Source organism: Diaphorina citri, unplaced genomic scaffold, assembly GCF_000475195.1.
Source record: "Diaphorina citri unplaced genomic scaffold, Diaci psyllid genome assembly version 1.1 scaffold2070, whole genome shotgun sequence".
Classification (NCBI taxonomy): Eukaryota; Metazoa; Arthropoda; class Insecta; order Hemiptera; family Psyllidae; genus Diaphorina; species Diaphorina citri.
Genome location: NW_007379495.1, coordinates 68,617 through 94,635, shown reverse-complemented (window position 1 = coordinate 94,635; position 26,019 = coordinate 68,617). Strand labels below are relative to the sequence as shown.

At 37.1% G+C, this 26,019-nt stretch overlaps 1 protein-coding gene across 1 annotated transcript; it reads right to left on the bottom strand.

The window, feature by feature from the left end:
* Nucleotides 1–5: 5 nt before the first annotated feature.
* Nucleotides 6–20,790, bottom strand: LOC103518090 (protein split ends-like; the record flags this gene model as incomplete). Its single annotated transcript, XM_026829977.1, has 10 exons — nt 20,615–20,790; nt 19,616–19,694; nt 18,103–18,322; nt 17,419–17,518; nt 14,748–14,816; nt 13,002–13,272; nt 12,362–12,417; nt 11,881–12,094; nt 10,732–11,817; nt 6–958 (listed from the first exon to the last, which is right to left on the bottom strand). Coding segments are annotated over exons 1-10 (3,186 nt in total), but the record flags the coding sequence as incomplete, so codon positions are not given.
* Between the last annotated feature and the right edge of the window lie 5,229 nt (nt 20,791–26,019).

The following is a 26,019-nucleotide window of genomic DNA, read 5'->3' as shown; positions in this document are numbered from 1 at the left end:
TTCTTCTTGCCATGTGTTTCAGAGTCTGTATCTACACTGGTCTTGTTGTTCACACTAATGTCTTTCTCTTCTGCCCCATGTTCTTCCTTGATAGAGGCTGTGGTGTTTGTATTCTCTTCTCGTTCTATCTTGACTTTAGGTTCGGATTTGATGAAGGACTGCATGCTATCCTGAGTACTATCTAGTTCACTCTCCTCAGAGCGGAGGAGTCTGGATTTTGCTTTCAGTTTGGATTTGACAGCACTTTTAACAACATCGTCATCTGAAGTATCAGACATGATTGTTTTCTTGGATTTGGTTTTGTTGGTTTCACATTCTGAGGTGAAGTCATCCTCAGAGCTTGTGATCATGTGTTTGCTATTTCTCCGTCCTATGCCACGTTCAGAGTCCGTATCCTCATCATACGAGGTAGAACGTTTCTTTTCCTCTCGCTTCGCACGACTTTGTTTCAGTTGGGTAAACTTCTCTTTCTTCTTCTGCTCTTCTTCATGCTTCTGCATATTCTTGCAGGATCTGGCTTTGACCTTGTCATACATTGAGATATAGGCTGGTGTATCATCGACAATATCAAAGATGGAATGTTTCTTGTTTCTACCTTCATCATCACAGCTTCCAGTTTCACTCTCACTACATGTGGTCAAACCATTCTCTCGTATGGATCTTGTACGTTTCTTCTTCTCACCACTTTCATTTTCACTCAGTTTTGTTTCCGAGTTTTTCTTTTCTTTCCTCGCTTTGGGTGAATCATTGTCGTCACTTTCCTTGTTCTCTTTCTTTGGTTTCACGTGTGATTCTTTCTCTTTGTCTTCTTTGATCTTCTCTTCTAGCATCTTGGCTATTTTCTGGTGTTTATCTTTGTCACTATGTTTCTTCTGACTGCTGCTGCTGCTGCTCGAGCTACTTGTACTCGTGCTACTCTTGTTACTATCCTTACTGTCTTTGGAATCTCTTCGCTCTGGTTTCATTCGCTTGATGTCCTCCAGCGTACTATCCTGACTATCTTGAGAGCTAAGTCTTCTCTTACATCCCACAGTAGCATGCCACGAGTTATTACTCGTTCTATCTTTCCTCTGCTCCTTTCTGATATGGTTTCGTTTATCAGCAGATTCCTCAGCGTCTGAAATGTTTTCCATCAGACTTGAGGTTTCTTTCTTGTCCGTGGTGACAGTTTCTTCTTTTCGTGTTTTGTCAGAGTTGTCGTAGGATCTCTTCCTCTCCACTTTGAACATGTCGAATTCCTTTTTCTTTTCTCCCGCCTCGTTTTCTTTCTTGACAACAGTTTCTGTTGAATCCAAACTGTATCTCTCCTTCCTCCTCTCTTTATTCCTCTCTTCTTCTTTTCTCTTGCTACTATCATGATGGTGATGGTCGGAATCTTTCCTCTTCACTCTGTTAGAATCCTCACTATCTTTCTTCTTATGACCACTATGTTCGTGTTTTGTATCACAAGAGTCTCTATGTTCTTTATCTTTATTATGAGAATTGTGCCTCGGCGTATGGGAATGTGACTCCTTCTCATCTCTGCTATGTCTGTCATCATGATCTTTTCTCTTGTGTTCTTCCACACTTTCTTTTCTCTTGTGGTCCTCGGCAACGTCTTTTCTCTTAGCTTCGTCTACAGTGTCTTTCTTTCTGTGATCATCGACTATTTCTCTTCGTTTCTCTTCAAAACTATCTTTGCGTCTTTCATCGCAGTTTTCTTTGCGTTTATCTTCTACCTCTTTTCGTTTTTCTTCAGTACTTTCTTTGCGTTTGTCTTCAACAGGTTCTTTTCTTTTGTGATCATCTGTATTTTCTTTTCTTTTGTGATCATCTGTACTTTCTTTTCTTTTGTGATCATCAACAGATTCTTTTCGCTTGTGATCATCTACAGTTTCTTTTCTTTTGTGATCATCAGTATTCTCTTTTCTTTTGTGATCATCAGTATTCTCTTTTCTTTTGTGATCATCAGTATTCTCTTTTCTTTTGTGATCATCAGTATTCTCTTTTCTTTTGTGATCATCAGTATTCTCTTTTCTTTTGTGATCATCAGTATTCTCTTTTCTTTTGTGATCATCAGTATTCTCTTTTCTTTTGTGATCATCAGTATTCTCTTTTCTTTTGTGATCATCAGTATTCTCTTTTCTTTTGTGATCATCAGTATTCTCTTTTCTTTTGTGATCATCAGTATTCTCTTTTCTTTTGTGATCATCAGTATTCTCTTTTCTTTTGTGATCATCTGTACTTTCTTTTCTTTTGTGATCATCAACAGATTCTTTTCGCTTGTGATCATCTACAGTTTCTTTTCTTTTGTGATCATCAGTATTCTCTTTTCTTTTGTGATCATCAGTATTCTCTTTTCTTTTGTGATCATCAGTATTCTCTTTTCTTTTGTGATCATCAGTATTCTCTTTTCTTTTGTGATCATCAGTATTCTCTTTTCTTTTGTGATCATCAGTATTCTCTTTTCTTTTGTGATCATCAGTATTCTCTTTTCTTTTGTGATCATCAGTATTCTCTTTTCTTTTGTGATCATCAGTATTCTCTTTTCTTTTGTGATCATCAGTATTCTCTTTTCTTTTGTGATCATCAGTATTCTCTTTTCTTTTGTGATCATCAGTATTCTCTTTTCTTTTGTGATCATCTGTACTTTCTTTTCTTTTGTGATCATCAACAGATTCTTTTCGCTTGTGATCATCTACAGTTTCTTTTCTTTTGTGATCATCAGTATTCTCTTTTCTTTTGTGATCATCAGTATTCTCTTTTCTTTTGTGATCATCAGTATTCTCTTTTCTTTTGTGATCATCAGTATTCTCTTTTCTTTTGTGATCATCAGTATTCTCTTTTCTTTTGTGATCATCAGTATTCTCTTTTCTTTTGTGATCATCAGTATTCTCTTTTCTTTTGTGATCATCAGTATTCTCTTTTCTTTTGTGATCATCAGTATTCTCTTTTCTTTTGTGATCATCAGTATTCTCTTTTCTTTTGTGATCATCAGTATTCTCTTTTCTTTTGTGATCATCAGTATTCTCTTTTCTTTTGTGATCATCTGTACTTTCTTTTCTTTTGTGATCATCAACAGATTCTTTTCGCTTGTGATCATCTACAGTTTCTTTTCTTTTGTGATCATCAGTATTCTCTTTTCTTTTGTGATCATCAGTATTCTCTTTTCTTTTGTGATCATCAGTATTCTCTTTTCTTTTGTGATCATCAGTATTCTCTTTTCTTTTGTGATCATCAGTATTCTCTTTTCTTTTGTGATCATCAGTATTCTCTTTTCTTTTGTGATCATCAGTATTCTCTTTTCTTTTGTGATCATCAGTATTCTCTTTTCTTTTGTGATCATCAGTATTCTCTTTTCTTTTGTGATCATCAGTATTCTCTTTTCTTTTGTGATCATCAGTATTCTCTTTTCTTTTGTGATCATCAGTATTCTCTTTTCTTTTGTGATCATCTGTACTTTCTTTTCTTTTGTGATCATCAACAGATTCTTTTCGCTTGTGATCATCTACAGTTTCTTTTCTTTTGTGATCATCAGTATTCTCTTTTCTTTTGTGATCATCAGTATTCTCTTTTCTTTTGTGATCATCAGTATTCTCTTTTCTTTTGTGATCATCAGTATTCTCTTTTCTTTTGTGATCATCAGTATTCTCTTTTCTTTTGTGATCATCAGTATTCTCTTTTCTTTTGTGATCATCAGTATTCTCTTTTCTTTTGTGATCATCAGTATTCTCTTTTCTTTTGTGATCATCAGTATTCTCTTTTCTTTTGTGATCATCAGTATTCTCTTTTCTTTTGTGATCATCAGTATTCTCTTTTCTTTTGTGATCATCAGTATTCTCTTTTCTTTTGTGATCATCTGTACTTTCTTTTCTTTTGTGATCATCAACAGATTCTTTTCGCTTGTGATCATCTACAGTTTCTTTTCTTTTGTGATCATCAGTATTCTCTTTTCTTTTGTGATCATCAGTATTCTCTTTTCTTTTGTGATCATCAGTATTCTCTTTTCTTTTGTGATCATCAGTATTCTCTTTTCTTTTGTGATCATCAGTATTCTCTTTTCTTTTGTGATCATCAGTATTCTCTTTTCTTTTGTGATCATCAGTATTCTCTTTTCTTTTGTGATCATCAGTATTCTCTTTTCTTTTGTGATCATCAGTATTCTCTTTTCTTTTGTGATCATCAGTATTCTCTTTTCTTTTGTGATCATCAGTATTCTCTTTTCTTTTGTGATCATCAGTATTCTCTTTTCTTTTGTGATCATCTGTACTTTCTTTTCTTTTGTGATCATCAACAGATTCTTTTCGCTTGTGATCATCTACAGTTTCTTTTCTTTTGTGATCATCAGTATTCTCTTTTCTTTTGTGATCATCAGTATTCTCTTTTCTTTTGTGATCATCAGTATTCTCTTTTCTTTTGTGATCATCAGTATTCTCTTTTCTTTTGTGATCATCAGTATTCTCTTTTCTTTTGTGATCATCAGTATTCTCTTTTCTTTTGTGATCATCAGTATTCTCTTTTCTTTTGTGATCATCAGTATTCTCTTTTCTTTTGTGATCATCAGTATTCTCTTTTCTTTTGTGATCATCAGTATTCTCTTTTCTTTTGTGATCATCAGTATTCTCTTTTCTTTTGTGATCATCAGTATTCTCTTTTCTTTTGTGATCATCTGTACTTTCTTTTCTTTTGTGATCATCAACAGATTCTTTTCGCTTGTGATCATCTACAGTTTCTTTTCTTTTGTGATCATCAGTATTCTCTTTTCTTTTGTGATCATCAGTATTCTCTTTTCTTTTGTGATCATCAGTATTCTCTTTTCTTTTGTGATCATCAGTATTCTCTTTTCTTTTGTGATCATCAGTATTCTCTTTTCTTTTGTGATCATCAGTATTCTCTTTTCTTTTGTGATCATCAGTATTCTCTTTTCTTTTGTGATCATCAGTATTCTCTTTTCTTTTGTGATCATCAGTATTCTCTTTTCTTTTGTGATCATCAGTATTCTCTTTTCTTTTGTGATCATCAGTATTCTCTTTTCTTTTGTGATCATCAGTATTCTCTTTTCTTTTGTGATCATCTGTACTTTCTTTTCTTTTGTGATCATCAACAGATTCTTTTCGCTTGTGATCATCTACAGTTTCTTTTCTTTTGTGATCATCAGTATTCTCTTTTCTTTTGTGATCATCAGTATTCTCTTTTCTTTTGTGATCATCAGTATTCTCTTTTCTTTTGTGATCATCAGTATTCTCTTTTCTTTTGTGATCATCAGTATTCTCTTTTCTTTTGTGATCATCAGTATTCTCTTTTCTTTTGTGATCATCAGTATTCTCTTTTCTTTTGTGATCATCAGTATTCTCTTTTCTTTTGTGATCATCAGTATTCTCTTTTCTTTTGTGATCATCAGTATTCTCTTTTCTTTTGTGATCATCAGTATTCTCTTTTCTTTTGTGATCATCAGTATTCTCTTTTCTTTTGTGATCATCTGTACTTTCTTTTCTTTTGTGATCATCAACAGATTCTTTTCGCTTGTGATCATCTACAGTTTCTTTTCTTTTGTGATCATCAGTATTCTCTTTTCTTTTGTGATCATCAGTATTCTCTTTTCTTTTGTGATCATCAGTATTCTCTTTTCTTTTGTGATCATCAGTATTCTCTTTTCTTTTGTGATCATCAGTATTCTCTTTTCTTTTGTGATCATCAGTATTCTCTTTTCTTTTGTGATCATCAGTATTCTCTTTTCTTTTGTGATCATCAGTATTCTCTTTTCTTTTGTGATCATCAGTATTCTCTTTTCTTTTGTGATCATCAGTATTCTCTTTTCTTTTGTGATCATCAGTATTCTCTTTTCTTTTGTGATCATCAGTATTCTCTTTTCTTTTGTGATCATCTGTACTTTCTTTTCTTTTGTGATCATCAACAGATTCTTTTCGCTTGTGATCATCTACAGTTTCTTTTCTTTTGTGATCATCAGTATTCTCTTTTCTTTTGTGATCATCAGTATTCTCTTTTCTTTTGTGATCATCAGTATTCTCTTTTCTTTTGTGATCATCAGTATTCTCTTTTCTTTTGTGATCATCAGTATTCTCTTTTCTTTTGTGATCATCAGTATTCTCTTTTCTTTTGTGATCATCAGTATTCTCTTTTCTTTTGTGATCATCAGTATTCTCTTTTCTTTTGTGATCATCAGTATTCTCTTTTCTTTTGTGATCATCAGTATTCTCTTTTCTTTTGTGATCATCAGTATTCTCTTTTCTTTTGTGATCATCAGTATTCTCTTTTCTTTTGTGATCATCTGTACTTTCTTTTCTTTTGTGATCATCAACAGATTCTTTTCGCTTGTGATCATCTACAGTTTCTTTTCTTTTGTGATCATCAGTATTCTCTTTTCTTTTGTGATCATCAGTATTCTCTTTTCTTTTGTGATCATCAGTATTCTCTTTTCTTTTGTGATCATCAGTATTCTCTTTTCTTTTGTGATCATCAGTATTCTCTTTTCTTTTGTGATCATCAGTATTCTCTTTTCTTTTGTGATCATCAGTATTCTCTTTTCTTTTGTGATCATCAGTATTCTCTTTTCTTTTGTGATCATCAGTATTCTCTTTTCTTTTGTGATCATCAGTATTCTCTTTTCTTTTGTGATCATCAGTATTCTCTTTTCTTTTGTGATCATCAGTATTCTCTTTTCTTTTGTGATCATCTGTACTTTCTTTTCTTTTGTGATCATCAACAGATTCTTTTCGCTTGTGATCATCTACAGTTTCTTTTCTTTTGTGATCATCAGTATTCTCTTTTCTTTTGTGATCATCAGTATTCTCTTTTCTTTTGTGATCATCAGTATTCTCTTTTCTTTTGTGATCATCAGTATTCTCTTTTCTTTTGTGATCATCAGTATTCTCTTTTCTTTTGTGATCATCAGTATTCTCTTTTCTTTTGTGATCATCAGTATTCTCTTTTCTTTTGTGATCATCAGTATTCTCTTTTCTTTTGTGATCATCAGTATTCTCTTTTCTTTTGTGATCATCAGTATTCTCTTTTCTTTTGTGATCATCAGTATTCTCTTTTCTTTTGTGATCATCAGTATTCTCTTTTCTTTTGTGATCATCTGTACTTTCTTTTCTTTTGTGATCATCAACAGATTCTTTTCGCTTGTGATCATCTACAGTTTCTTTTCTTTTGTGATCATCAGTATTCTCTTTTCTTTTGTGATCATCAGTATTCTCTTTTCTTTTGTGATCATCAGTATTCTCTTTTCTTTTGTGATCATCAGTATTCTCTTTTCTTTTGTGATCATCAGTATTCTCTTTTCTTTTGTGATCATCAGTATTCTCTTTTCTTTTGTGATCATCAGTATTCTCTTTTCTTTTGTGATCATCAGTATTCTCTTTTCTTTTGTGATCATCAGTATTCTCTTTTCTTTTGTGATCATCAGTATTCTCTTTTCTTTTGTGATCATCAGTATTCTCTTTTCTTTTGTGATCATCAGTATTCTCTTTTCTTTTGTGATCATCTGTACTTTCTTTTCTTTTGTGATCATCAACAGATTCTTTTCGCTTGTGATCATCTACAGTTTCTTTTCTTTTGTGATCATCAGTATTCTCTTTTCTTTTGTGATCATCAGTATTCTCTTTTCTTTTGTGATCATCAGTATTCTCTTTTCTTTTGTGATCATCAGTATTCTCTTTTCTTTTGTGATCATCAGTATTCTCTTTTCTTTTGTGATCATCAGTATTCTCTTTTCTTTTGTGATCATCAGTATTCTCTTTTCTTTTGTGATCATCAGTATTCTCTTTTCTTTTGTGATCATCAGTATTCTCTTTTCTTTTGTGATCATCAGTATTCTCTTTTCTTTTGTGATCATCAGTATTCTCTTTTCTTTTGTGATCATCAGTATTCTCTTTTCTTTTGTGATCATCTGTACTTTCTTTTCTTTTGTGATCATCAACAGATTCTTTTCGCTTGTGATCATCTACAGTTTCTTTTCTTTTGTGATCATCAGTATTCTCTTTTCTTTTGTGATCATCAGTATTCTCTTTTCTTTTGTGATCATCAGTATTCTCTTTTCTTTTGTGATCATCAGTATTCTCTTTTCTTTTGTGATCATCAGTATTCTCTTTTCTTTTGTGATCATCAGTATTCTCTTTTCTTTTGTGATCATCAGTATTCTCTTTTCTTTTGTGATCATCAGTATTCTCTTTTCTTTTGTGATCATCAGTATTCTCTTTTCTTTTGTGATCATCAGTATTCTCTTTTCTTTTGTGATCATCAGTATTCTCTTTTCTTTTGTGATCATCAGTATTCTCTTTTCTTTTGTGATCATCTGTACTTTCTTTTCTTTTGTGATCATCAACAGATTCTTTTCGCTTGTGATCATCTACAGTTTCTTTTCTTTTGTGATCATCAGTATTCTCTTTTCTTTTGTGATCATCAGTATTCTCTTTTCTTTTGTGATCATCAGTATTCTCTTTTCTTTTGTGATCATCAGTATTCTCTTTTCTTTTGTGATCATCAGTATTCTCTTTTCTTTTGTGATCATCAGTATTCTCTTTTCTTTTGTGATCATCAGTATTCTCTTTTCTTTTGTGATCATCAGTATTCTCTTTTCTTTTGTGATCATCAGTATTCTCTTTTCTTTTGTGATCATCAGTATTCTCTTTTCTTTTGTGATCATCAGTATTCTCTTTTCTTTTGTGATCATCAGTATTCTCTTTTCTTTTGTGATCATCTGTACTTTCTTTTCTTTTGTGATCATCAACAGATTCTTTTCGCTTGTGATCATCTACAGTTTCTTTTCTTTTGTGATCATCAGTATTCTCTTTTCTTTTGTGATCATCAGTATTCTCTTTTCTTTTGTGATCATCAGTATTCTCTTTTCTTTTGTGATCATCAGTATTCTCTTTTCTTTTGTGATCATCAGTATTCTCTTTTCTTTTGTGATCATCAGTATTCTCTTTTCTTTTGTGATCATCAGTATTCTCTTTTCTTTTGTGATCATCAGTATTCTCTTTTCTTTTGTGATCATCAGTATTCTCTTTTCTTTTGTGATCATCAGTATTCTCTTTTCTTTTGTGATCATCAGTATTCTCTTTTCTTTTGTGATCATCAGTATTCTCTTTTCTTTTGTGATCATCTGTACTTTCTTTTCTTTTGTGATCATCAACAGATTCTTTTCGCTTGTGATCATCTACAGTTTCTTTTCTTTTGTGATCATCAGTATTCTCTTTTCTTTTGTGATCATCAGTATTCTCTTTTCTTTTGTGATCATCAGTATTCTCTTTTCTTTTGTGATCATCAGTATTCTCTTTTCTTTTGTGATCATCAGTATTCTCTTTTCTTTTGTGATCATCAGTATTCTCTTTTCTTTTGTGATCATCAGTATTCTCTTTTCTTTTGTGATCATCAGTATTCTCTTTTCTTTTGTGATCATCAGTATTCTCTTTTCTTTTGTGATCATCAGTATTCTCTTTTCTTTTGTGATCATCAGTATTCTCTTTTCTTTTGTGATCATCAGTATTCTCTTTTCTTTTGTGATCATCTGTACTTTCTTTTCTTTTGTGATCATCAACAGATTCTTTTCGCTTGTGATCATCTACAGTTTCTTTTCTTTTGTGATCATCAGTATTCTCTTTTCTTTTGTGATCATCAGTATTCTCTTTTCTTTTGTGATCATCAGTATTCTCTTTTCTTTTGTGATCATCAGTATTCTCTTTTCTTTTGTGATCATCAGTATTCTCTTTTCTTTTGTGATCATCAGTATTCTCTTTTCTTTTGTGATCATCAGTATTCTCTTTTCTTTTGTGATCATCAGTATTCTCTTTTCTTTTGTGATCATCAGTATTCTCTTTTCTTTTGTGATCATCAGTATTCTCTTTTCTTTTGTGATCATCAGTATTCTCTTTTCTTTTGTGATCATCAGTATTCTCTTTTCTTTTGTGATCATCTGTACTTTCTTTTCTTTTGTGATCATCAACAGATTCTTTTCGCTTGTGATCATCTACAGTTTCTTTTCTTTTGTGATCATCAGTATTCTCTTTTCTTTTGTGATCATCAGTATTCTCTTTTCTTTTGTGATCATCAGTATTCTCTTTTCTTTTGTGATCATCAGTATTCTCTTTTCTTTTGTGATCATCAGTATTCTCTTTTCTTTTGTGATCATCAGTATTCTCTTTTCTTTTGTGATCATCAGTATTCTCTTTTCTTTTGTGATCATCAGTATTCTCTTTTCTTTTGTGATCATCAGTATTCTCTTTTCTTTTGTGATCATCAGTATTCTCTTTTCTTTTGTGATCATCAGTATTCTCTTTTCTTTTGTGATCATCAGTATTCTCTTTTCTTTTGTGATCATCTGTACTTTCTTTTCTTTTGTGATCATCAACAGATTCTTTTCGCTTGTGATCATCTACAGTTTCTTTTCTTTTGTGATCATCAGTATTCTCTTTTCTTTTGTGATCATCAGTATTCTCTTTTCTTTTGTGATCATCAGTATTCTCTTTTCTTTTGTGATCATCAGTATTCTCTTTTCTTTTGTGATCATCAGTATTCTCTTTTCTTTTGTGATCATCAGTATTCTCTTTTCTTTTGTGATCATCAGTATTCTCTTTTCTTTTGTGATCATCAGTATTCTCTTTTCTTTTGTGATCATCAGTATTCTCTTTTCTTTTGTGATCATCAGTATTCTCTTTCTGCTGCTGCTCGAGCTACTTGTACTCGTGCTACTCTTGTTACTATCCTTACTGTCTTTGGAATCTCTTCGCTCTGGTTTCATTCGCTTGATGTCCTCCAGCGTACTATCCTGACTATCTTGAGAGCTAAGTCTTCTCTTACATCCCACAGTAGCATGCCACGAGTTATTACTCGTTCTATCTTTCCTCTGCTCCTTTCTGATATGGTTTCGTTTATCAGCAGATTCCTCAGCGTCTGAAATGTTTTCCATCAGACTTGAGGTTTCTTTCTTGTCCGTGGTGACAGTTTCTTCTTTTCGTGTTTTGTCAGAGTTGTCGTAGGATCTCTTCCTCTCCACTTTGAACATGTCGAATTCCTTTTTCTTTTCTCCCGCCTCGTTTTCTTTCTTGACAACAGTTTCTGTTGAATCCAAACTGTATCTCTCCTTCCTCCTCTCTTTATTCCTCTCTTCTTCTTTTCTCTTGCTACTATCATGATGGTGATGGTCGGAATCTTTCCTCTTCACTCTGTTAGAATCCTCACTATCTTTCTTCTTATGACCACTATGTTCGTGTTTTGTATCACAAGAGTCTCTATGTTCTTTATCTTTATTATGAGAATTGTGCCTCGGCGTATGGGAATGTGACTCCTTCTCATCTCTGCTATGTCTGTCATCATGCTCTTTTCTCTTGTGTTCTTCCACACTTTCTTTTCTCTTGTGGTCCTCGGCAACGTCTTTTCTCTTAGGTTCGTCTACAGTGTCTTTCTTTCTGTGATCATCGACTATTTCTCTTCGTTTCTCTTCAAAACTATCTTTGCGTCTTTCATCGCAGTTTTCTTTGCGTTTATCTTCTACCTCTTTTCGTTTTTCTTCAGTACTTTCTTTGCGTTTGTCTTCAACAGGTTCTTTTCTTTTGTGATCATCTGTATTTTCTTTTCTTTTGTGATCATCTGTACTTTCTTTTCTTTTGTGATCATCAACAGATTCTTTTCGCTTGTGATCATCAACAGATTCTTTTCTTTTGTGATCATCAACAGATTCTTTTCGCTTGTGATCATCTACAGTTTCTTTTCTTTTGTGATCATCAGTATTCTCTTTTCTTTTGTGATCATCAGTATTCTCTTTTCTTTTGTGATCATCAGTATTCTCTTTTCTTTTGTGATCATCAGTATTCTCTTTTCTTTTGTGATCATCAGTATTCTCTTTTCTTTTGTGATCATCAGTATTCTCTTTTCTTTCTTTGCGTCTTTCTTCGCCACTGTCTTTTCGTTTGTGATCATCAACAGTTTCTCTTCTCTTATCTTCAGAGACATCTTTACGTTTTTCTTCACAACTTTCTTTGCGTTTCTCATCGTGATCCTTGTCTTTCTTTTTGCTCTCCTCATGATCTTTCTTCTTGCTGTCTTCTGCGTTATCTTTCTTCTTATCTTCGTGATTTTCTCTCTTCCTGTGTTCGTCCTGATGGGAGATAGAGCGATCAGTGTGTGAAATGTGAATGAGTGAATGGATCTTGTTCTTATAATATAAGATATATAAAAAAAACGTTCATATAGAATTGAAATTTTTGTAGTTTGGAGCTACAAATTCTAGTTTCCTTTAGTAACTTCATGTATTCTTTACCTCGAGCTACGAAAGTCCCATCTTCCACTTAGGAATTCAAGGGGATGCCTTGTGTTAAAGCGCTTCAAAGGAGAAAGCAATAATAATCTACCCACAGGTCGTGGCCAAACTCTTGCCGTAGCCCAGATTAACCCTGTTGTGTTCCCCAGTCCCACACTTACCTGCCACGCCATCCACCCACACACATGTCGTGGTCAAACCCTTGCCGTAGCCCAGATTAACCCTGATGTGTTCCCCAGTCCCACACTTACCTGCCACACCATCCACCCACACACATGTCGTGGCAGGTGTACCTGTCGTCAGGTCTACCTGATAAGCATTCACACTACCAGGTAGACCTGATCAGGTGTACCTGTCGTCAGGTCTACCTGATGAGCATTCACACTACCAGGTAGACCTGATCAGGTGTACCTGTCGTCAGGTCTACCTGATAGTGAATGGCTGGCCCAAGAGTGTAATCAGCCCAGAGTGTCCTCTATTCCCTCTCTAGATATGCAACCCTTATGACTCTTGCCGTAGCCCAGATTAACCCTGATGTGTTCCCCAGTCCCACACTTACCTGCCACGCCATCCACCCACACACATGTCGTGGTCAAACTCTTGGAAGCGAATACAATAGTCCGTCCACTATACCTTTTATTATTAGTAATAATAAAGGAAGGACGGACTAAAAAGGAGAAGCGTTTGGTCAAGTTTGGTGTGACTTTAACGAAATGCAGAAGGTTTACTTAAGTCCCACACTTACCTGCCACGCCATCCACCCACACACAGGTCGTGGCCAAACTCTTGCCGTAGCCCAGATTAACCCTATTGTGTTCCCCAGTCCCACACTTACCTGCCACGCCATCCACCCACACACAGGTCGTGGCCAAACTCTTGCCGTAGCCCAGATTAACCCTGTTGTGTCCCACATACTCGCCGTCCATAGCTCGCATTGCGCGCACCACGGACGCGATGTCCGTGTATTGGACGAACGCGAACGCCGACGCCGAGGATTGCTTCTTGATGTCCACGAACTGGAACGAGAGAAACACAAGGGGTTAATAGAAAATCTGTGTTCTATAGATTTAAGTGCGTTAAGCAATGGGTTGATAATTATGTAGTTTTATAGATAAGCTTGTTCTTTTGTTCAACTTTTGTCTTATTTCTGATGTAAATAAATGAGGCCTTTCTAAATTGTTGGCATAATGGGACTTTTTTACTTCCTTTTTTTTTTGTCTTATCCGACACTATAAATAATAAGGTAGGAATGAAAAGTTCCTTTACTCTCGCAATCTAAATAAGGCCTTACGTAGGTATATTGAGCCCAAATCTACCAAATACAGTATGGAGCCAGCAGCCTAGTTAGATAGCGCGCCTGCCTTGTAAGCACTAGGTCTCGGGTTCAATTTCCGCCCGGGGCGGATTTTATCCTGACAGATAAGGGTTCGTTCTCGGAACCTCTGGTTTTCTTCTATCCTGTCTTCCTTCTCTCTTCGATTTCGGGACAATAAGACCTCAGCAGTTCAATTCCCCCTATCAAAACTCTCCAAAAAATAAAATGAAATAATGGAGCAGTTGCAAATGGGTAAAAATTATTAATAAATGGTCGATTCCTATGTAAAAAGTTGGGAAAAATCCAAATCCGAGTCGCAATCTAAATAAGGCCTTACGTAGGTATATTGAGCCCAAATCTACCAAATACAGTATGGAGCCAGCAGCCTAGTTAGATAGCGCGTCTGCCTTGTAAGCACTAGGGCTCGGGTTCGATTCCCAATGCCCACCCGGGGCGGATTTTATCCTGAACAGATAAGGGTTCGTTCTCGGAACGGCTGGTTTTCTTCTATCCTGTCTGCCTTCTTTCTTCGATTTCGGGACAATAAGACCTCAGCAGTTCAATTCCCCCTATCAAAACATCAAAACTCCAAAAAATAAAATGAAATAATGGAGCAGTTGCAAATGGGTAAAATTATTAATAAATGGTCGATTCCTATGTAAAAAGTTGGGAAAAATCCAAATCTGAGGTCAAAACTCCGAAATAATAACTGTAAAAGGTCGAAAATTCAATTTTTATTTTCCGTCAGAGTCCTTAACTCTGACGTCAGACTTCAGGAGATGCGCAGAAACGTATGCGCACAAACATGAATTGCGCAGAACTGCATGCGCACAAACAGATTAATGTGTTGCCTGCGAGGGAGCTTTGCTCGGGACATTTGATGTGACGTCATCGCCTACGGGAGCGTATGCCGTGACGTGAAAATTTACGATTTACCAGTATTTTTTAAATCGATTTATCTCGGTATCCAGAAGTCGTAGAAGAAAAAGAAAAATTCCGTTGGTCCTCATTTTTCCTGCTCAATGACTTTGATACATCACCCAAGTAAGCGCAACTGATCTATTAAAATAAAATAGCTAGCTTGGAAGACAGCGGGCCCGATTTGTAAGCGTTAAGTCCCGGGTTCAATTCTCGCCCGGAGCGGATCTTAATTTAAGAGTGCGACTATATACTTACGATAATCTGGCCGAATTGGTCAAAGTGTTTCTGAAGCTCCAAAAAAACCGACCCAAAGTTCTGACTTCGCTGAGAAATGAATAATAGATGTAAAAGAAATAACTTATACTCTTCACTGGGTTAAGTTATTTCTTGAAATAAGTTATTTCAAGTTAAGTTATTTCAAGAAATAACCTTACCCAGTGAAGAGTAAAATAACTTATACCTACTCTTCACTGGGTTAAGTTAACCCAGTGAAGAGTATAAGTTATTTCTTTTACATCTATTGTTATGGAACTTCACAAAGTTACTGAGTCTTCCATCATGATAGAGAAATGAATAGCTTATCCCAAAAAGAAATTCAGCTAAAAATAGTTGTAACGAGTTATTAGGAGTTTATTTCGACTGTCGAAACAAGAAGATATGTGACCCCATTAGTTCAACAGCTTTTGCTACTCTTTATTGAGAGGCATTCTCAAGGCCAAATCCGGGATCATCCATGGACCAATCTACATAAAACGGGAAAATGATACAACAAACATGTAGGCAGGTACACATACATACATAACCATTATCGTTCTATCCTATAGGACAGGTCGATGAACAAAGCCCCTCCACCACTCTATTGCTATACCTTTGGTTAGCCTTTATATCTTCCCAGTTTCCTTGTTTCTTTATGTAGGTAGGTATAGGTGTTAAATTAAAACAAAATGGGCAATAATAATAATAAAAGATCACTAGAAATTTCCTACGTAGAGACTTTTCTCTGACCTCGATCCAGTGATCTCACGGTTACAAGGACGTCATTGGACCATTGCATTGTTCGCATAGAATATGTATGTGAATACTGAATAGATAGTAATAAATTACTATGCAGTATAGCGGTAGAGTGATTTGAGTTGTGGATATAGACCAACATTTCACTCATTGGGTAAGGTTAGGATATTGGATCAGTATTAGTTTACTGGAGTATTATTATTATCGTTAGCCTTTATATCTTCCCAGTTTCCTTGTTTCTTTATGTAGGTAGGTATAGGTGTTAAATTAAAACAAAATGGGCAATAATAATAAAAAAAAAAAATCACTAGAAATTTCCTACGTAGAGACTTTTCTCTGACCTCGATCCAGTGATCTCACGGTTACAAGGCCGTCATTGGACCATTGTATTGTTCGCATAGAATATGTATGTGAATACTGAATAGATAGTAATAAATTACTATGCATATGCAGTATAGCGGTAGAGTGATTTATGGGATGTGGATGTAGACTAACATTTCACTCATTGGGTAAGGTTAGGATATTGGATCAGTATCAGTCTATTAGTTTACTGGAGTATTATTATTATTTATTTTTTCAAAGGAACTGAATATGTAGGTAGTACTGATTTCGTAGAAAAATGTCCTAGACCGTTTCTGAAAGCAACTTTGTAGGTCCATCGTATTTCAGGAACTGAATATGTAGGTAGTACTGATTTCGTAGAAAAATGTCCTAGACCGTTTCTGAAAGCAACTTTGTAGGTCCATCGTATTTCCTTTTTTTTTTTTAGCGCCACAGTCAGTCATATAGCCTGCAGACACATAGCAGCTAACGCCAAACATTATATTAGTTAGGCAGTGTTTTTAGGACTGTTGTCACTCACTATCGAATTAACTCTTTACAGTATGTCTTCTCGCGGATAAATCAGATGGACATTAAACATGCACGACAAAATTCCATGCTATGGACTTTTTTTTTTTTTTTAGCGCCACAGTCGGTCACACAGCCTGCAGACACATAGCACCTAACGCAACACATTATATTAGTTAAGCAGTGTTTTTAGGACTATTGTCACTCACTATCGAATTAACTCTTTACAATTACAGTATGTCTTCTCGCGGATAAATCTGATGGACATTCTTCTGTTTGGAGACACGGAGGACTACGCCATGTTTGATGAAATGTACAAGGCCATCAAGCAACACATGCGACGAGGGTAAACTTATAGAATTAAAAGAAAAAATAATGGGAGAGGGAACTGTAACTCGTAAGGTCTTGTCGTCCCGAAATCGAAGAGAGAAAGAAGACAGGATAGGAGAAAGCCAGCCGTTCCGCGAACGAACATTATCCGTTCAGGATAAAATCCGCCCCGGGCGGGAATCGAACCCGCGACCTAGCGCTTACAAGGCAGCTAAGTAGGCTGGCTTGCTTCGAGAAATGACTTTTAAAAATAAAAAGGAATCTCTTGACACAATTTGTGAATCTTTTCCAGTTCTAGGATACGCCCATCCTGTGTTGTCCGCAAGGAGTGCTAGAGAGTTTTATCGAAGAGAGAAGGAAGAAAGGATAGGAGAAAGCCAGCCGTTCCGCGAACGAACATTATCCGTTCAGGATAATGTTCCGCCCCGGGCGGGAATCGAACCCGCGACCTAGCGCTTACAAGGCAGCTAACTTGGCTGGCTTGCTTCGAGAAATGACTTTTAAAAATAAAAAGGAATTTCTTGACACAATTTGTGAATCTTTTCCAGTTCTAGGATACGCCCAGCCCATCCTGTGTTGTCTGCAAGGAGTGCTAGAGAGTTTCTGTAGATATTACTAATATTCGGTATACGGTACATACCTACAACAAGACCCAAAACTACATAAGTTATGCTACATTGCTACACCTATTTCTTCGTTTGTGTAATTGAGTACCTAATATGTGTAATACACATACACATGGTGTATATTTCTTGTTTAGATAAGGTTCTATTTGAGTACATAGGATTTGAGAGTTCAGAAGGAAATGCAGGAGTGGTATGGCTTGTAACTTGGAACTCAGAATAAAAATCAGACCACTTTATCATGAAAGTGAAATATAAAGTATCCTACTCAAATCTGAGGCTTAACAACATGATTACGTGAGATTGTAAATAGTGTCTCAACGCCTCTCAATCTCAACTGTGAGAAAGAAGACAGTCAATATGATTTCTCATTCACACTACCAGGTAGACCTGATCAGGTGTACCTGTCGTCGGGTCTACCTGATAAGCATTCACACTACCAGGTAGACCTGATCAGGTGTACCTGTCGTCAGGTCTACCTGATGAGCATTCACACTACCAGGTAGACCTGATCAGGTGTACCTGTCGTCAGGTCTACCTGATGAGCATTCACACTACCAGGTAGACCTGATCAGGTGTACCTGTCGTCAGGTCTACCTGATGAGCATTCACACTACCAGGTAGACCTGATCAGGTGTACCTGTCGTCAGGTCTACCTGATGAGCATTCACACTACCAGGTAGACCTGATCAGGTGTACCTGTCGTCAGGTCTACCTGATAGTGAATGGCTGGCCCAAGAGTGTAATCAGCCCAGAGTGTCCTCTATTCCCTCTCTAGATATGCGTTATGAACTCACCTGAATTCCAGCTCAAAGTCCACGTCGTGATAGGGCGACACGTCTATTTTACACCCGAAAAAATGCTTCTCGTGCGACCCGAGGATGGCTTTCTCAGCGTCATCCGCTTTCTTAAAGCACACTAGACCGTACCTATCCCCGCCCTGGCCGATGATCTTCACCCAGGACACCTTCCCGTGCTTCTTGTACTCGTGGTACAGCCCGTCCTTCAGACTCGTATCTGAAACCACATAGATAAATAAGGCCATTAGAGTAGGAATAAAATAAACATAGAATAAATACATTTCGAGACTTGTAGCTGAAACACAGCATAGAATAAGTATTGGAATATGATCTTCAAGTCAGACTCAAATAAGTTTAGTTTCATTATTGGTAGGTTACAAATTAAAAGTATCTCTTGAGAATTGTATATGAAAATCGATTAAAACATTACTTTCCTTCCTATAGGTATAGGATAAGGAAAGTAAAAATAGAAGACTAATGATGAGCTCTGGTTTCATCAATAATTGATTGCGGTCGACGGACTTTACAAATTTCCTAATAAATGGATCCCTTTTGCTGTTTTAAATTTCAAAGCATTTAATTAAATTAAATTATTAAATTCATTCTATGCTTTGGTTGAGCTTCAAACCCCCGGCCTCCAGGAGGGACTCACTATCCTACTGTGGCAGGTTGCTGGTTGTATGTACGATCTCGCGTATTGAAGAATGAGAAAAGGAAAAAAATCTGAGTAGACGAACAAAAGCAACACAATCCTTTTACTACGTTTTCCAACCATAACTAATCCCACGGTAGCAATCTAAAAGAAACAGTATGATTTATTCAAAGGGAAAAGTGAATAAAAACGTTTAAATATTTTTTTTTTATCCACCTGAAAAGAGAAACGCTTTGGTTGAGCTTCAAACCCCCGGCCTCCAGGAGGGACTCACTATCCTACTGTGGCAGGTTGCTGGTTGTATGTACGATCTCGCGTATAAAAGTTTAAGAATGAGAATAGGAAAAAAATCCAAGCAGACGAACAAAAATAACGCAATCCTTTTACTACGTTTTCCAACCATAACTAATCCCACGGTAGCAATCTAAAAGAAACACTATGATTTATTCAAAGGGAAAAGTGAATAAAAACGTTTAAATATTCATTTTTTATCCACCTGAAAAAAGAAATGACACAATGCTTCCCATTTAGGTGCTGGGTCAACACGAGAACACCAGAAAGTAACCCGTCGAAATATTTGCAATCGAAAAACGAGTACGAGTTTCTGTAGATATTACTAATATTCGGTACATACCTACAACAAGACCCAAAACTACATAAGTTATGCTACATTGCTACACCTATTTCTTCGTTTGTGTAATTGATTACCTAATATGTGTAATACACATACACATGGTGTATATTTCTTGTTTAGATAAGGTTCTATTTGAGGATACACAGGATTTGAGAGTTCAGAAGGAAACGCAGGAGTGGTATGGCTTATGGCTTGTAACTAGGAGCTCAGAATAGAAATCAGACCGGCAAAGTCCACCTGAAGCTTTCTACTGCGCATGACAACTCCGCGCATGCCATTCACTGCTAACTGCGCGAACAGAACCTGAATGAGAAATAATACAAGTTCATTAGTAAAATGCCATTAGAAAGTTTGACCTCCTTTCTGGCCGAGTGGTTAAGGGGATTTCCAAGCCGGTAGTATTGGGTTCGAAATGTTTGAATACCGACAAAAACTGATAATTCGGCCACTGGCAAAGCCATGTTGTCTTCGTAATAAATAAATATTATGCTGCCTTTTGGTAATATGTTCATCAGAACAAATGCGGCCTTCTGCCACAGGCAAAGCTAGCTATGTTATACTTGTAAAGAATAAGGCCGCTGATTTTGGTAATAGATCTGTTGTGAATCATAAATGCGCCCTCCGGCCGCTGGCAAAGCCGGCTATGAAAAGCTAACACAAAAAGAGATGACTACGGGGGTAAAGGGACTTTTGAGGAAAATGAGTAGCTATGACATATAAATGCGCATAGCGACCGGTGCCAGCATGGTAGGTAAACATTGGATTTTAGGATTATTGAATTATTGGGAAAAATCCTACAATGCTGCAGTGAGCACCAAAGTTGTGATATAATAACACAAAGAAATTGCATAAAAAATAAGCCTTCTGCCGCAGGCAAAGCTAGCTATGTTATACTTGTAAAGAATAAGGCCGCTGATTTTGGTAATAGATCTGTTGTGAATCATAAATGCGCCCTCCGGCCGCTGGCAAAGCCGGCTATGAAAAGCTAACACAAAAAGAGATGACTACGGGGGTAAATATCTTATTCTCTTTTCTGCTGTATTTTTTTTTTCTTTTTTTTTTAAAAAAATTTAAGCAAGGTTTTAATTTATAAAAAAAATACACCTATTTTGTACCAAATACGTGAAAACTTGTTTAGACTGCGGGAATAAAGGGACTTTTCAGTCTCATTCTGGCAGTATAAACAGGGTATATTCTATTCTATAAATGGAGTATCTTCTTACCTGTTGATAGAAGACCAGGGCCTGACCTCGTGACCTATCAATCTCCACATGTGATACCGGACCGAACTGAGAAAACTGAACACTGAGGTACTTGTCCGACACATTGTCTGCAAATAAATCAAAGTGAAAAACACACATATATCACATGTAATACTTTAATTTACCTACTCATTACATTGTTAAGAAAATATGTAAATTTTTTTTTTTTGTCTCCTATACTCCTATTATCAAAACTCACCTTAATTCCAACTCAAAGTCTAAAGGTTTTTTCAGAGCTACTAACTTCAAAAATTCCACCAATGAAGTTCATCATTTCGACCTTTCCCTGTACTTAATCGATCCAATTATTACTCTCGTAAGGCCAGCCACTCACTATCAGGTACACCTGACACCTGATGAGCACACACTATAAGGTAGAACTGACAGGTACGGCTGAAAAAGTCCGTCTGTTAGGTCTACCCTGATAAGCATTCACACTACCAGATAGACCTGATCAGGTGTACCTGTCGTCAGGTCTACCTGATGGTGAGTGGCTGGCCCAAGAGTGTCCTCTATTCCCTCTCTAGATATGTGTTATGAACTCACCTGAATTCCAGCTCAAAGTCCACGTCGTGATAGGGCGACACGTCTATTTTACACCCGAAAAAATGCTTCTCGTGCGACCCGAGGATGGCTTTCTCAGCGTCATCCGCTTTCTTAAAGCACACTAGACCGTACCTATCCCCGCCCTGGCCGATGATCTTCATCAAAATTGACCAATCAAATGCCTTGAGACTATGCTTAGCACGAACTTAAGAGCCAGCATTTTGTTCATAAATATGGGTGTTAATCTCATCTTGGCAGTATAAATGGAGTATCTTCTTACCTGTTGATAGAAGACCAGGGCCTGACCTCGTGACCTATCTATCTCCACATGTGATACCGGACCGAACTGAGAGAATTGAACACTGAGGTACTTGTCTGACACATTGTGGGAAAAAAAAAACACAAAAAAAAAAAAAAAAAAATCGATATTGAAAATAAAGGTCCCTAGTCCAAAATTAACCCATAAGAGCCGAAATTTTTTTTATCTTGCTGAAATGTAACTGCTTCTAACTCCGGACCGGTACTGAGTAAATATGTCAAATAATAATGAAAAAAGTAGGAAATTTTGTTTTCTAATTAATTGATCTGCGATGAACTCCGATGTGAAGCGACCGAGATATTACCGAAAAAGGAGAAGCGTTTGGTCAAGTTTGGTGTGACTTTGGGACGTTTACTCGATTAAAGGTAACTGCTCACTTCACTCACAGCACAGCATGGAAATTATTCATTCGACCTTGTCTGATCTGAGCGTCAATAAATCAAGCCTTTCAGTATAATATCAGTCCTCAATCCAGTTTAATGTTCGCGTATTGATCTCTCTCGTAACAGTTCTATCGGCACTTCTAATGCCGATGCCGGGTTGCCGGGACAGTAAATGAACATTGTTCATAGCTAAACATTGCCTTGTAAGCAGTTGTTCCATTGCTATACGAAATAAAAAAAACGGCGGTGGAACACTCATCTTTAAAAAAAAGCGCTAGGCTGCGGGTTCGATTCCCGCCCGGGGCGGATGATAATGTTCGTTCTCGGAACGGCTGGCTTTCCTCCTATCCTGTCTTCCTTCTCTCTTCGATTTCGGGACGATAAGACTTTCGTTCTCGGAACGGCTGGCTTTCTCCTATCCTGTCTTCCTTCTCTCTTCGATTTCGGGACGATAAGACCATAGCAGATACAGTTCCCTCTGTCAAACCTCTTGGAAAAAAAAACATTGTTGCCGGCCTCGTCAGCTTGGAGGGCAGCGCGTCTAACTTGTGTTCGCTTCCCGCCCGGGGCGGATATTATCCTCAACAGACAAGGTTCGTTCTCAGAAAGACTGGCTTTTTCCTTTAACGAAATGCAGAAGGTTTACTTACCTTGACTTAGAATGTTTTTTCCTATGGATAGCCACTGACACAGTGGTCGTGGTCGTGGTGGTGGTTGTGGCAGAGTTGTCCCGCCGGGGGGATATCAGGGACGGGTGATCGGGGGGCGTGTACCTCCCCGTGCCCTCGTAATTCCAAGCCCCCCTATCCCTGTGATGTGATCCCCCCGTGCTGCTGGCCCCCGGCGTCCTCGCGACAACACTGTAAATACGGAAAATGAGTTAGGACATCGTGCAACACTGGAATTTGACGTAGTAACTAAGAGGAGGTACAAATTAACACGTTGGGAGTTTAAGTGTCACGTTAGTCATATACGAGTATGCCTAAAATCACATACATAACTAGTTTGAAATGACACCAATTTGGCTTGGGCACTCGAAGTGTTAAGAAAACTCAGAATTAATACAAGTCTATACAAATATCCGAAATAAGTGGACTCGTGTATAGGTATAGGTAAGTATCTAACGTGTATTCTGCCATGTACATATCTAATAATTCTGGTACAACCATACAACACTTAAAATGTGAGCTTAGATCGCTAGAACCTCAAGAAAAAGGAAGCCAAAAATCAAAAATCTACCTCTTTCTGGAGCAAAACGAAGATGTAGTAATGGTAAATAACAAAAAAGAAAGTAATAATTGGGAAATAAGAAGTATGTTGTGGGGCGGAAAAAAATCACGCATTGCTCAAGACGGAAACAAAATAATTGAAAAAGTCAAGAAATGTAAGGAAGAAGAAGAAATGAAAAGAAGAAGAAGGAGAAGACAAAGGAAAAGGAAGGAGAAGAAGATAAAGGAGGAGGAGGAAGACTAAGGGAGAGGCTACAAGAGAAAGAAAATATTGAGAGCACTATGTATGTATAAGTAATGGAAGGAAAGGCGCGCACAAGTAAGTATGTACTTATACTTATAACAAAGAGAACCGCAACACAGGAAATACAGATATTGAAATAAGGGGGAAGGATGAGGGAGGAAAAAGAGGAGCAGGAGGAGGAGGAAAAAGAGGAGCAGGAGGAGGAAGAAGAGAAGAAGAGGAAAAGGAAGAGAAGGAGAAGAGGGGGAGGAAGAGGGGCGAAGGAAAAAGAAGGGGGAGCAGCAGGAGTAAGGAGTGAGAAGAAAAAGAAGAAGGAGAAGACAAAGGAAAAGGAAGGAGAAGAAGATAAAGGAGGAGGAAGACTAAGGGAGAGGCTACAAGGGAAAGAAAATATTGAGAGCACTATGTATAGGTAATGGGAGGAAAGGCGCGTACAAGCAAGTATGTACTTATACTTATAACAAAGAGAACCGCAACACAGGAAATACAGATGTTGAAATAAGGGGAAGGATGAGGGAGGAAAAAGAGGAGAGGGTGAGGAAGAGGAGCAGGAGGAAGAAGAGAAGAAGAAGGAAAAGAGGGGGAGCAGCAGGAGTAAGGAGGGAGAGAAGGAGAAGAAGGAAGAGGTGAAATAATGTAGGGAGTAACCGAAAGAGAAGAAAATGAGAAAGAGAAGAACGCGGAGGAGACTAAAAGAAACCACAGAGGGACATATACTACGTTATGGGCATGCTACGACACAGACCACACTTTCTGTGTGGATCAACATGCCTACAAGCCCGCGATATGTTGTGTTGTCAACAGTATTGTCTCTCTTCTCGACTGACTGATTAGGGACATGATACGGGAAGGACATGCAGACAATCAGACATGCTACGACACAGACCATACGAGTCTCATATAGCCGTTGTGTAAAATCTGCGTTCAGTAGCTACGAAATGAAAACGGCGGTGACCTGATGACTGTACAGTCATTAGGAGCACCGTAGCTATAATAGGGTGTACGCGTGTTGAGTACCTACTACCTACTTTTACTACTGCTTGTTAAAGTCTGATATCTCACCAAGTACTCAACATTGTCGGTATAATACCGATGTTACGTAGCTATATACAGGGTGTCCACTTGAGATTTGTCCCTTATGAGGAGCACCGTAGCTATAATAGGGTGTACGCGTGTTGAGTACCTACTACCTACTTTTACTACTGTGCTAGTTAAAGTCTGATATCTCACCATGTACTTAATAACACTGTCGATATAATGCTGATGTTACGTAGCTATATACAGGGTGTTCACTTGAGATATATCCCTTATGGGGAGATTCGAAATATAGGTATTGAATGTATGGGGGACATGCTAAGAAAGTGTTTAAAGCAGGACGCACGGAATGATGGTTTAACGGTTTAGTAGCCCGTGTTATCTTATCACAAAGTAATTGGCCCTAAATTCGACTTCTAAAAAGTTGGCCCACCCTGAAAAAGACTTTGAACTTTTACATAGCCTACAAAAAACGAGAGGTAAATATAGGCTCGTATACAAAATTTCAGGTTTTTAAATTCATCCGTTCAAAAATTAAATAAACTACTATTCAGTCATATTAGACTGTACATATGAACCAGTAGTCATGTTAAGACTGTAAAGTGATTAACGAATACATCAGGAGGTCAAAGACCTAGTTTAATGAAAGTTAAAGCGTTGTTACCAAGTGTACACTGATAACACATGATAAGGCCGAGGGAGGAGCTGTTTGGTTCAGATTTGGCAAGAGTGGATTCTAATGGCCGGTTTCACACTTGGACGATTAAGCGTAAAGCAGGTAAAGCTGGGTTCACACCGCTAACTACTTTGATCAACATTTCACCTAATTTTCAGTGTGGATCAACATGCAAACACTACAGGAAATGTTGTTGATCAAGAGTATTGTGTCTCTTCTCCACTGACTGATAAGGGACATACTACGTTATGGGCATGCTACGACACAGACCACACTTTCTGTGTGGATCAACATGCCTACAAGCCCGCGATATGTTGTTTGTCAACAGTATTGTCTCTCTTCTCGACTGACTGATTAGGGACATGATACGGGAAGGAAATGCCGACAATCAGACATGCTACGACACAGACCATACGAGTCTAATATAGCCGTTGTGTAAAATCTGCGTTCAGTAGCTACGAAATGAAAACGGCGATGACCTGATGACTGTACAGTCATTACCGTACAGGTGTGAATATCCAGAGGTTTAGGTTTAGTTCGACCAATTTTCTCCGATCCAAGATAATCGGGCCTGGTAATCCCGGCACATGTGTATACCCTACTATAGTAGGTGATATGGACTATTTATTTAATTAATAGCTCTGTATCAGAAACCTCTGCGACTATTATAGCTCCGTTTCAACACAGAGTTAGTATACTGCAATGTTGTCAGAAGTACCTATTATACTCAGTGATAAGACCAGAGGTATACTCACTGATGATAAGGCCAAGCGTCCTAGTATCTTCATACATACTATGTAGTATTCTAGTATGTAGGTACTTTAGTATGGAGCAAGTAGGCAAAGTAACCTTACTATTCCCGTTACCTTGTTTATTATTAGACTCTAGAGTGGAACTATCCAAAGTAGGGACCACAGGCCCCACGACCGCGGTC